The 12,903-nt window shown below is 48.5% G+C and overlaps 1 protein-coding gene and 1 non-coding gene across 7 annotated transcripts in view; both read right to left on the reverse strand.

Annotated features, from left to right (window-relative positions):
* Window positions 1–582: 582 nt before the first annotated feature.
* Wars1 (tryptophanyl-tRNA synthetase 1) overlaps window positions 583–12,903 on the reverse strand; it is a 30,632-nt gene continuing 18,311 nt past the window's right edge. For 5 of the 6 annotated variants that reach the window (XM_050154671.1, XM_050154674.1, XM_050154673.1 and 2 more), the window contains 8 exons: window positions 11,701–11,820; window positions 11,066–11,248; window positions 8,603–8,703; window positions 7,065–7,177; window positions 6,667–6,840; window positions 3,799–3,939; window positions 1,867–2,024; window positions 583–865 (listed from right to left, as the gene is read on the reverse strand). In XM_050154671.1, coding sequence (XP_050010628.1) covers window positions 844–865; window positions 1,867–2,024; window positions 3,799–3,939; window positions 6,667–6,840; window positions 7,065–7,177; window positions 8,603–8,703; window positions 11,066–11,248; window positions 11,701–11,820 — 1,012 coding nt within the window. In that variant the 3' untranslated portion in view covers window positions 583–843. Of the gene's footprint in view, window positions 2,025–3,798; window positions 3,940–6,666; window positions 6,841–7,064; window positions 7,178–8,602; window positions 8,704–11,065; window positions 11,249–11,700; window positions 11,821–12,903 lie in introns of all 6 variants that reach the window. The other variant, XM_050154676.1, reaches the window with a different exon arrangement.
* LOC126509164 (U6 spliceosomal RNA) lies at window positions 3,469–3,574 on the reverse strand. Its single transcript, XR_007594082.1, has one exon. It is a non-coding gene; the product is annotated as a U6 spliceosomal RNA (small nuclear RNA).

Consider the following 12,903-nt stretch of genomic DNA (forward strand, 5'->3'; position numbering starts at 1 on the left):
GGAGCAATGGCATCACAAGTAACACCAGTCACTCTGGATCAGAGAGAGAGCGCAAGGCAGTGCTCTGCATCTGCTTCACCAACTCTGGCCACAAAGTGGGACAGGGCCTCGAGAGGAGCTGGCATGGACTTCATGCCGTACTCTGACTCTCGCATGGGCTGACACTAAAACGGCCCCTGGCCTTGGCCTCCCAGGGTGTGAACCTTAGTGCTCTCAATACTAAGTCAATGCAGACTGCTCAGTAACAAATTCACTGTGTGGCCTTAGGAGAGCCACACTTCCCTACTCAGTACCCCACTGAGCACCCAGGCCTCTGCAGACAGGACAGCATAAACATATTCTCTCTTCAGGCCGTTAGAACGTCAAACAAGGTGGGAAAGCAGTCGCAGGGACAGGGTTGCTTCTCAGGACAAGCGGTTGACACAAAAACAGTCCCTGGGAGCCTGCCTCTAAGCACCATGGGCCCCTCTCCCTCCTCCCCCAACAAGGGGGATAACCACAGCCTCAGCATGGGTGTAGTGAGACTTGGGGCAGTAAGTGCAGGTACCTCTGAAACCTGCTTGGACAGATGGTGACAAAGGCAGGAGCACAACAAAGTTTATTTTTGCAAGGACAGAACATTCGAGAGTGGCCTTTGTGCCTTCAGAGAGGACAGACACGTTCAACCAGGGGCTTTCCCTGAGATATGGCTTCGGCTTTGCCAAGACTCTGAGTGGTGGCTCAAACAGGGCCAGCCCGGAAGGAGAATGCCAGGGCCTGGATGGCTGTTGTTCTTTCCTGTCTAGCTATGGTCCACCGGCCCAGGGCACAGCCAGCACTGTTCTGTGCTGCCCTCCACTTCAGTCAAGTGTCAAAACAAAAGCATCTGCAAAGGCAACAGACTGTCCTTAGAGTCTGATGGTCGGGAGAAGTCACCGCTGGGTTTTAAAAAGTGGAGGCTGGGCCATTTGTAGAAAAGTTAGTACACTAAGGGCAACAGGCATGATTCTGGAGTGGACAACACGTGTGATCTGGAGTTCAGTTACCTCAGCCTCAAGTTTCACCCACAAGACTCAGGTTAATAGAAATGGTCAAGCCTGGTCCATAATCAGTGTTAAAAGCAGCTTTAGAGCTGAATGATCCCCCACAGCCTCCACTGTGGTGTTGAAGACTGAACCTAGGGCATCATGCACGCTAGGTGAGTGCTCTACTACTGAGCTACATCTACAGGACAAAGGTAATCACTTCCTAGTCAGTACCAGCAAAGCTTATATATATTATATGCTAATGTATAAATATATCTATGTATATATAGTTGGTATGGGCTCAAGCACAGCATCTTTTGCCCACTAAAAGTCTCCTCATTGGTTTTTCACAGCAGTTTTTAGTTTTACAATAATGACATTCTGACTCCATAGACTCAGAATCAAACACAAATTATGACAGGCTCTTGCTGGGTAGCCCCAGCTGGCCCAGAACTTGTGCCTTTGCCTCCTGAATACAGAGATTATAAGGCGTGCACCACCATGCATAGCACATATACTTAAAAAAGAAAACCAATAGATTTTGGGAATTTATCTGGAACCCTAGGGTGCTAGATAGACAGTCCTGTGGGGCACAGAGGTGCCACACCTGGGCTCTTTGTGGGGGAGATTCTCGGCTGGGTTTCTATGTGACCACACAACATTAGCAGTACCTGACCATCCTCAGCAGACAACAGGCGGAGAGACATCACAGAAGAAACAGCATCCAGAATGCACAAGGGTGTAGAGACCCAGGTCCAGGAATTACCACGTGACAGAAACCTACTGGGAGTGTGACTGATTGGAGGGGCTGGGATTACTGATAGATTTTTGTCTTTATGTGCACACAGAAGAGAAGCATTACTGAAAGTGGAAGGACAGCTGCCGGGGAGTCATGAACTCCTTCACCACTTCCTCGGTGACCGCCTTGCGTCGGGCCTGGTGCTCCGCCACCAGAGGCTGGAGGACATCTATGAGTGTCTTCTTGAGCTCCCCAGTGAGCATGGCTCCGCTGGTGTAATCCTGCCAGGAATGGGATGCTGTAAGCAGTGGCTTAGCGTCCGAGCCCTCCCCACCTGAGCTCTAGTTCAGCTTATGTCCCTTTAGGAGCTATGCCTAAAGTGTCACAGTAACCTGGGTCTTACAGGACATTAAAATGTCTGTTTCTTGTGCCTTTTCCTTTGGTTGTTGTGCTAATTCTGATGTGTTACTTTTTATTTTACCTTATAATATTTCATACTGTCTGAAGATGCCTGTTTGTTTCCTAATGAAACACAGAAAGGGAGGAGCAGGAGTAGAGACCATACTCAGAATCTATTTTGTCACTCACAAGAGAAAAGAGAGCTGGCTCGGCTCCCAGTGATGGCTCCATGCACCCTGACACCTTCCTTCCCGACTGTGCCACTCTTTGAGCAGACAAAGCAGACCCATAACCTAGGTGGCAGCAAGTCGGGGAAAATCCCCTTCAGTTCCACACGACAGGCACTAGCCACTAACAGTGACTGGAATATTTCCTCCGAGAACTTTCTGGTGACTGTCATGTAGCTCTCTTCTCGCTGCTGTCCTTTCACTGTCCTTGGCAGTGGTTCCGGTGTCACTTAAAACCCTTATTACCTATTTCTATAGCCTCGGCACTCAGGTGGCTGAGGCAGGAGGATTGTCATGAGTTTAGCGTAAGCCTGGTCTATAAAGGGAGTTCCAGGGCTACACAGTGAGGTTCTGTCTTAAACAGTAACAACCAAAGACACCTACACAATAGTGAAGTGTGCCTGCAACAGTTCTCACCTGGCCTCCTGGCTGCACGTGTATACTTGTAACTTTTTACTGCTAGTATTTTTGTTATTTTTATATGAAAAGCTGTTTCCTATTCTGCTGTGGGACAATGGTCTTGTACCCTGTAAAGATGTGTCACTTGCTTGTATTAATTTAACAAAATGCTGATTGGCCAGTAGCCAGGCAGGAAGTATAGGTGGGGCAACCAGAACAGGAGAATTCTGGGAAGAGGAAAGTCTCAGTCCACAGTCTTTACCCAGGCACAGAGGACGCAAGATGATAAAAGGTTCCAAGCCATGTGGCTGACACAGACAAGAATTATGGGTTAATGTAGGATGCAAGAGTTAATAAGGAGCCTGAGCTAATAGGCCAACCAGTTTATAACTAATGTAGGCCTCTGTGTGTTTCTTTGGGACTGAAGGCTGGGACCGGGTGTGACAAAAACCTCTGTCAACACTATTCTATAGTATTTCCTTGGAAAAGACTCCAAGGCCAAGGCTCTGCTTGTCCTCACCAGCTCACTGAGAGGCTGTCCTGGAACCACAGACACCTAAACAATCTACTGGCATGTGGTTCACCTATATTTCTCCCCTGACAAGAAAGACAAATCTTCTTTATGCTCTTACTTTTGTGAACTATTCAAGGGTTCTTCCCATGTGGTTAAAAATCTGAGTGATCTTACCCAGTTTTTGTTTTACATATGGAATGTTTCATGGATTTTGTGCCATCCTTGAGTGGGGGCCATGCTCAAATTCTCTGTATTGTTCCTGTTTTGGTATATGTGCTGCTGAAGCAAGCACCTGTTCTGTTTTTTAAATACAGCATCTTGTATAGCCCAGGCTGGCCTGGAATTTGTAATCTGCCTGCTTCAGTTTCTTGAGTAGTTAGGTCTAAGTACGTAGGAACTTACTTGTAAGAACTGAGCCTGGTTCAGCCCAGGCCACCAAGGATGCTCTAGCAACACACAAGGCTGGCTAGGCTGTCAGGCTCATGAGGGTGGGTGGTAGGGCTGGGGTGGACTCACCTTTCTGATCTGCTCCAGCCTGTCATCATCTTCAAGGAAGAAGGTCAGGTACATGAAGGACACGTCCACTTCACAGTTGCCCCCAAACTGCCTATGCTCCTCCACGGTGTCTCTTCCACCAGAAAACGCGTGCTTGTTGACCTGCACCAGCACAGAAGCCAGTCAGAGTGCTGCCCTGTCCTTGGACACAGGTCAGGGCCTACGGGGAAGCAGTCACACTAGTGACTCATGGCGAAGGGCAGGGAGGCTGACTGGGCTAAACACTGGGGGAGAGCCCAAGCCCTCTTCAGAAAGGATGAGAGCAGTGCTACCCCCACCCCGTGTCCACATAAGCCGTGAGGTCAGGGGAGCACAGCTGAAGGAAGCTCCACTTTCAGGATGCGGTGGCAGGAAAGGCCTGTAGGGAGGTTTCCACCCACACAGGCCGTGTCAGACGGACTAGAGAGATAGCTCAGTGACTGAGTACTGGCTGCTCTTCCAGAGGACCAGAGTTCAATTCCCAGTACCACATGGCACTTCAAAACTGTCTGTTACTCCAGATGCCCTTGTCTGGCCCCCATGGATACCAGGCACTCATGTGAAGCACAGACATACACACAAGCAAAATACTAATACACATAAAAACAAGCAAACAAATCCCAGAAACTAACATAATGGAGCTCAGCTCAGTGGTGGGCAGTTAGCATACAGGAGGCTGAGGCAGGAGGATTGCCTGTGTTTAAGAGTTCCAGGCCAGTCTCAGCAACACAGAGAAACAGCATCTTTAAACAAACAAAAGAACAGTGTAAACCTTTAACCCAGCATATAGATCTGTGAGTGAGGTTAGCCTGGGGTACATAGTGAGTTCCAGGCCAGCCAGTGGTACTCAGTAAGAGCCTGTCTCAGAAATGTAAGTAAATAAATAAATAAAAACAAATGAAAGCTAGGGGTAAAGGTCACCAGGTCTTTGCACCTCACAAAAGCTGCCTAGACTGCAAAGATCCTCCTCTTCATAGTTGAAAGGGTCATGTTTTGTCAGAATATTTTGTCTTAGGACAAATCTCCCAAATCCTCTCAGAGAACTAACTGCTCGGCTTCAGGTTGCTGACTCCCAAGAACAAACACGCCCAGACATGGGTGGCTGTTCCTGCTTTATAATGAAGAGATGGTGTTTCCCTGAGTTCTGTGAGCTGTCCCAGCAAATTAGTGAAGTCTTGGTAGGGGCTGTGGGACCCTGGCGCAGAACTGGTTAGTCACAAGTCGGGATGCCCACCTTGGGCTGTCAGAGGTGCAAGTGCTGCATTCTGCAGGGAGAACGCATTGGGACTGAACTGACTGTAGGACACCAGCCAGTTGGTGTCTGCTGGAAAACCACTTGGCAGACACAGAGGTGGAGGGAAAAGTCCCCTTGCCTTGTTAACTTATAGGCCAAGCTAATCAGGGCCCCAGACTGTTGGCTGCTGTGTGAACGAGCAGTGAGACTTCCTCATTGTAAGAGTGACCCTGCTGCTGGCAAGGTCTCAGCCCAGCTCTGAGCTGTGGAGAGGACCTGACTATGACCCTGGCCTCTGCAGGCCCTTGTAGTTCTGATCTTGTGCACAACACTCACCAAGGCCTTGGGTCTCTGCTGGCTTTTGCAAATGGAAAATATTCCATAGTTATAAGCTGCTTCTAAAAAACCAACTTCTCAAAATTGAGCAGAACATGTTTCCCCACAAACCTCACTCCTCCCCCTCCCTCTGCATTCTGGAAGTTTCAGATAAAAGCAAAAGAGAAAGAAAGATTTCCCCCAAATCCCCAATCCTATTAGTTCTCATGTTAGGCAAGGTTGGCCAAAGCCATTTCCGGAGGAAGGGCTGTATATGAAAAGTCCCCATTGTCAACCAGAACCTGTTTGGGACTTTCCGAGGGCTTGTGGACCTGGCAGGGACTCTGACTATTGTATAACACCCCCCTTTCCCCCCCCAGATATGTTCCTCTTACTTCTCTTAGATCATCCAGGCCACAAACAAATAGTCGGGTCCAAAGGAAACATCAGTGACTTGCTGTAACTATCAAGGGCTCACACTCACTGGCAGCTGAGTTCTGAGCAGCAGCAGTGGGCTCTGAACCATGTGGATGCAAACTCCTTTCTAGTTCCAGTTTCCAACTAACTTGCAAATATTTCCCAAGCACCCACAGCCTGCCAGACATGGCAATCCTACTGGAGGGCACTTCTCAGTTCTTCCCAGGAGAGCATCCTAGAGAATAGCAGCCTACCATGCTGCCTTCACTCCGGAGCAGTGTGCCAGGGAGGAGCTTTAACGCTGAGTGATCATCCTCTCTGTCTCATGACTCTCCGCTCCAAACAAACAGAGTAGCTGGGCATGGTGGCTGGGCAGAGTGGCGCACGCCTTTAATCCCAGCACTCTGGAGGCAGAGGCAGGTGGATCTCTGTGACAGCCTGGTCTACACTGACACTTTGTCCCAATAAACAAACCATTTATTGAGGGACTGGCAGGGACTGAGGGAGAAGGAAACTCAGAAACCATCAGCATGATAACTGGCCCAGCCCGGTCTGATTTTTCAGAACACAGTCCCATCTTTTCTATTATCTGACAACAGCTTCATTGATTATGCTTTAAAGCAAACCACCAAGATCCTGCTTCTGCACTGACATGCAAGAAAAGAAAAGAGGAAAATGGAAAAGTCCCCAGGTTCTTACCTATACGAAGGGACTTAATAAATTCCCTACCACCAAAAACCAAAGTCCCAAACCCCCAGTCCACCCAAACCCAAGCTCCCCTGCTGTGGCTAGTGGGCTCCTATGGAATTCAGCACCGCTAGGAGTCCGAGTTGTAAGAAATGGTAGGTCAAGGGAACTGTGCTTCCTGCTTCTCTCAGGCTCACCTTGCTCTTGATCTGCTTGGCTGTGTCAGTGAGGAAGATGGAAGAGTTGGGGTCACTGGCGCTCATCTTGGTCTGAGCACCCTGCAAGGCAGGGAAGAAGGTGGAATGCAGCAGGGCAGGTTTAGGGTGGCCGATCCTGGGAGCCACGTCCCTTGTCATTCTGAAGTACGGATCCTGGGTGGAGAAGGCTTGGGTGAAGACAACGGAACACACGTCTAGACTCTCGCCAATGGGCCACCACAAAGGAGCCCCCCTCGTGGGAGGCTGTGAAGCCTGCAGTCAGTTTCAGACTGGCTTCTCTTCTCTAAACACGTATAGCCCACCTCCACCCTCCTCAGGAGAGTCCCGAAACCACAGGCAGTCCCATTTCACTTCCCACAGCTGGTTCTGCCTCCAACCTGGTCAATGGCACACGGGATGAGGCACTGGATGTCCGTCCGGTCTCGGAAGATGTTCGGGAAAGAGTTGCTGAATGATGGTGCAGCCTGGACAGCAGGAAAACTGATCTTCCCTGAAAGAAGGGGGACACTCCTGTGTGTGGGGCCGACCACTGCTCTGGGTAATCGATCCAGTTACAGGAATCAACAGTGGGTTTCCTCCCGACTGAAAACAAACTAAACACAGCCTAACAATGCAGAGCAGGAGCCCCACCCCGGGTGTCTCATCAGATGTTTCTCGTCTGCATTTCTCAGTGTGCTACTCGTCAAACCCCACGGCAAGGCGCCTCCTGCCATCTTACAAACATGCAGGCTCAGGGTGTTTATGTGGTTGGCCACAGCTGCACACAGCAAGTGACTGGCTGAACAAGGACTGAACACGGGGTGTCAGGGAAGGACGGGACCGGATTTGTTTTAAGATGCTGCTCATCACTTCCACAGTGGAATATCCTGGATGCTGTTACCCCAATGCCAAGTGCCTCTCAAAATCAGGAAGACTATGCTCCAATTGCTGGGAATGAATCTGACTGAACCATCAAAGAGAGGGGGGCCAGGGGACTAGACACAGAGGACAGAAGGTCCAGACAAGTCTCAAGATGATGGCCTACAAAGGCCAGTACCTTACAGAGACATGCGGAGGACATAACTATGTGTATACACTTGGCATATACAGTGTGTATCAGTGGAAAGTCACAGGGAGGAGAGTATGGAGCCTGTAGTTAGTCAAACCCCTTTTCTTATTATGTATTTAATTATTTATTAAGGTTGCACTATGTGGCTCCTGACTAACCTGAAACTCACTATATAGATTAGGCTGGCCTCAAAATCTGAGATTTGCCTGCCTTGGCCTTTGAGTGCTGGGATTAAAGGAATGTGCCACTATAGTCAGCTACAACTTCTTATCTCATCAGTGGGGAGACTGGGGCCCAGGGAAGGCTCCTATAAGAGAGTGGAAGATCCACCTGTCCTCTGTAACCCTCCTGGGTGCTACCAAGCTCTGTAGTGATTGGGGTCACACCAGCACGTTGGAGAACTCCACCCAGTCTTGTCTGTCTGCGTCTGGTGGAACACCCACCTCTGAATGTTTTAAATGAAGTACTAACATCTCAGGTCTCTAAGCAGATGCTTTAAAGACCAGATACTCAGGGTGGCATGGGGCTCAGTGGTAGCATTTCTTACAAGTATGAATCTATCTCTTGGAACACACACACACACACACACACACACACACACACACACACACATCCCAGGTACGTTAGCTCAGGCTTTGGTGTTGCTGTTCTGTATTTTATTTATTTATTTTTAAATATTGGTTGATTGATTAATTTAGTTTTTTTCAAGTGGGTCTGCCTCCTGAGTGCTGGAATTAAAGGCACGCACCACCACCGCCCAGCATTGCTGCTCTGTGATTCTTATGAAACTGGCTAGTCTCCTCTGAGCTTGCCTGTCCCACAGAGAGAGTTAGAGGGGTCCCCCGGCAGCAACAGCCCCTTCCTTACCAATGCAGTCACTGTCTGTGAAGCCAAAAATGCCCTTCACTTGATTGAAAGTGACATGCTTCTGAATCTTCACCACGTTCTTGTAGAAGCCTGGGCTCTGCCTGCAGAGATGAGCAGAGTCACACTTGAGCTGGAGGGCAGCTTCCACGGACAACAGAGTAGCGGTGCCTAAAACCTGGTGTCAGTAGGTGGCGTGCCAGACACACACTGTGATTAGCTCACACGTAACAAGAATGTTTAGAGAAGTCATCTGCAGGTAGACAACTATAGCAGTCACATCAGTACCTAACTCTGGGAGGAAGACTTGCTTTGGTCATGGTGTTTCATCGCAGTAACAGAAACCCTAACTAATACATACACTGACATTTTGAGTCTAGGGAGGACAGAGTGAGCCAAACCCCTGCTGTGTTCAGAGGGCCAGAAAGGTACTTTCTCCCCTAGAGTGCAGATGAAGGAGCTATGTGTTTGATGCCCATCAAGGGTCTCCCTGTGTCAGATTGGTAGTTGTGTAGCAGGGAGCAGAGAAGGGCATCTCCTCAGAAAAAGACATTCATTTGGAGGAAAAGCAAAAGAGTTAGCCACACAGGGATGAAGGTTTCAGAGGATAACATTTTGTTTGCAAAGATGAGGGATATGAACTGTAAACTGTCCATCTGATTGGATATGGCAGTGTTGCTGAAGAGGCCAAAACACAAGGGTCTGTGTGCTAAGAGCAAGGTGAGCTCTTGCTGTCCCATGTTGGGCACCAGGCAAGGCAGAAGTGTGGAAGACAAGAGCGGGAGAAGTTGCAGTGGTTAAGGATGCTGCACGGAGCAGAAGCTGGATGTGAGACTCCTGCCGCAGCTCCTGGAGAGGCTAAAGAAGGACAGCCTAAGAAACACACAGAGAGTGACTCACAAACAAAAGCTACCAGTCACTGTGCCCCGTCAACAGCCTGGTCGTAAGAGGAGGAGCAGAATCCATGGCGTCTGTGCTGAGGCTCGCATTTGTACCAGGCTATTTTAGGGAGTGAGGTGAAAACAACGGCACGGGTGTGACTAGTCTGATGACATCTATGTTACCACAAGACCACTGAAGACCCACGGTCAGATCTTGACCTTAGACCCATTTAAATCCCTCTGTGTTCACATGGAATAATTGAAAAACAGTCTGACAGGCGAAACTCAAAAAATTAATCTGTTGGGGCAGGGGCAGGCAAGAAGGCTCAGCTGTTAAAAGTGGAAGTAGAGAACTGTCCCATAAAATGTCCCCTCCAACCCTCACTCAATAAATTAAAATGTAATTAAAAAATATGTTCTTTTGAGACAGAGTCTAATGTAGTCAGGTTGGCCTCAAACCCAGAGAGAGTCTTTTTGCCTTGTCTCCCTAGCGCTGGGATTAAAGGCATGTGCTATCACACCCAGCATAATAAAAATATTTTAAAATCTTACAGATTTTCTCATCTGGTAAAAGGTCAGATTTCCTGTCAGGGTATTTGTGGTTCCTGGTGGACACACTTCCACTTGGCCCCAAGAACTTACAAAGGCAGCTGGGGAACAGCAACAGTCCCCGTGTGCTTCCTCACACTGCCTAGCCTAATCATCGGCTGGAACACTACACAAGAGGGCCCACCTGCTGAACTGACTCCCTGGAGTAAAGGTCCATACCTCCAGTGCTCAAGACTCGATGCCTCCTAGTCCTCCCATGGTGGGGAAACAGACCCAGCCTCACACACGCTAGGTATGTCACACTCCAGTCCTCAAAAATATTCGTGGCTAAACAGTATTCACCATTTTATGTACTTTTGAGACGGGAAATAACTAAGTAGCCGAATTCTATCAGCAGCCTGAGTGCTGGGATTAGAGGTATGTGCACAGGGCTTTAATGTCATTCTCATGGCTGACTAAGAGCCACCTCTACCCACTTTGTTTCTTCTGGTGGGGCCTTGTTATGTAGCCCTGGGGTAGCCTTGAGGCCCCTGAGTTATGGGACTGAGTGTAGGTGCAGGCCACAAAATACCTGCTTCAAAGTTTGATTTTCCCATACTTTGTAATCACTGGGATGAAGTTCAAGAATGAATGTGCTGACTTAAACAAGGCCAGCTTAAGAAACGGGATGGTATAGAACATATCTAACAAGTGACACATTGAAAGTGAAAAGGCTACCAAACTCAGACTGGCTGTCCTTGGACACTACAGTACAAAATACTTCACTGTGACAGCTGAGGGTGATACCATGACTATGCCGGGAAATGTTTATGACTTCTGTAGAGAAGATTATGAAGGCAATCTTATGAAGATTATGAAGAAGTAATTCTGATATTACTTCTTTTTATGCACAGTTTCCGCCTTAAAACTTATGGCTAAATGACACCAACATTCTAGATCACAACAGAAGAAAGACCAGGCCATCACCCATCTCCAGCATTTCAGCTTGGTCATCATGTCTGCACCCATTGCTCAGAAGGCAGCCAAATGTCCTTACCCCATAAACTCAAGGTCAGAGAAGATGAAAGTTTTGTTGATGTCAAAGCCACAGGCAATGATGTCTTTCGCATTTTCCAAAGTGTAGCTGTATGCCTGCTCCAGAGTCAGGTCCTTCCACAGGTACTTCTCATCATCAGACATCTGGATGACCAGAGGTACATCGAACACATCTTGCAGCCACCTACAAAACACGAAAGGTATTTGTAGGTATGAACATGCCCTGTAGCCGAGTCTAGGGACACGGAGAATGGAGACCCTGAGGAAGAATGCCACTTTTGCATGTGAACACAGTTCCTACCTCTTCTGTAACTGTAGAACTGCGCTATCAATGCCAAACATTTCACTAATGATTTCCTTCTATAAGAGAAATTCCTGTCCCTTGGTAGACATGGACATGAGGTTTGGACTAGAGTGAGTGGGCTTAGGTGGCAAGGACAAGGAGCAGGAAGAGGAGTGGAGCAGGCATGGTGGTGGTCTCCCATCACACCTGGCTCTTCTGGAGCGAGCCTAGGTGCAAAGGCAATGAAGAGGTGGCCTGTAGCTCAGCCAGCAGGAGCAGCCTTGTCTTTTAAGATGTTCTATAAACTCCACTCTTACCACTGGGGAATGACAAGTCACATGAGCAACACTTACTTTGTGAAAATAAACGGGACGAGATGACCCAGATGCATTGCTTCAGAGGAGGGGCCCCTGCCTGTGTATAGATAAAATGGCTTCTTATTTTCATAGGCATCAAGAACTTGATTCATATCTCTAAAGGAAGAGAGAAAAAAAGAAATAGTGTCATTTTCTGGAAAAAGTACCAAAATACCAATGCTCATTTGGAAGAGAAAAGTAAAGACAGATAAATAACATAGGTGATCATCAGAATGTGGTCTCTCTGGAGCTGGGAAACACGATGACAGGCAACTACCTCGGAGAGGACTCCTGTGAATAATTCTTTTGGAAGCCAAGACATGCGAGTTAGGAATAAAAGGTTTAAAATCTGGCCCAGATGTGACGGCCCACACCTTAAATCCCAGCACTCAGGAGGCAGAGGCAGGCAGACCTCTGTGAATTTGAGGACAGTCTGGTCTACAGGGTGAGACCCTGTCTCTGGACAACACTTTAAAGGAAGAGCATGAACATGCCACTGGTACTTCTTGGAACGCTCCAACGACCAAAACGAATGCACTCAGAGCTTTCTACAACCTTTGAGGATGGGACACTGGGCCAGTACCACACACACTTCCCTTTAGAACCCACCAGTCCTGCAGTCGTAGAGACCGAGCCTAGGAAAACCTCAGGGTGCCTAGCTTGGGAAGGATAGAAAGGTAGGTCCTGGCAGTCCAGTGTGAAGTCCCCAGCTGAAGAGCTGATATGGTAGCCCAGGCCAGCGTGGGGGCCTTGGGTCTTTCACTGGGATCCATTCCAGAGTCAGCCCTCCTTCCTTCCCCAGGATGGGGTACCATCAGTGCTGTGGGGGCCCTCCTTGCTGGCTGTGATCTGCACCAGCTGGTAGTCCTCTTCTGCCTGTAAGTGCCTAAAATCTGAGCAGTATCTGGGACTTGTGTGGGTGTGGTGGGGAGGGAGTCAGGATAACTTCAGGTATGGTTTCTCAGGAACTACTTTTGAAACAGGGTCTCTCACAGGTATCTGGGACTCACCAAGTAGGCTAGGCTGGGTGACAAGTGAGCCCCAGGAACCTGCCTTTCCCTGTCTCCCAAGCTCTGGTTTACAAGCATGTCGTCATCATGCCTGGTTTGTGATGTGGCTTAGGAGACTGACCTCAGGTCCTTATGCTTACACAGCAACATTTCCTTCCTTCTTCGCTTTCGTTCAGCCTTTCTTAAAGAC

This window comes from Alexandromys fortis, unplaced genomic scaffold (genome assembly GCF_014885135.2).
Source record: "Alexandromys fortis isolate MF-2015 unplaced genomic scaffold, M_Fortis_MF-2015_v1.1 scaffold_91, whole genome shotgun sequence".
NCBI classification, from domain to species: Eukaryota; Metazoa; Chordata; class Mammalia; order Rodentia; family Cricetidae; genus Alexandromys; species Alexandromys fortis.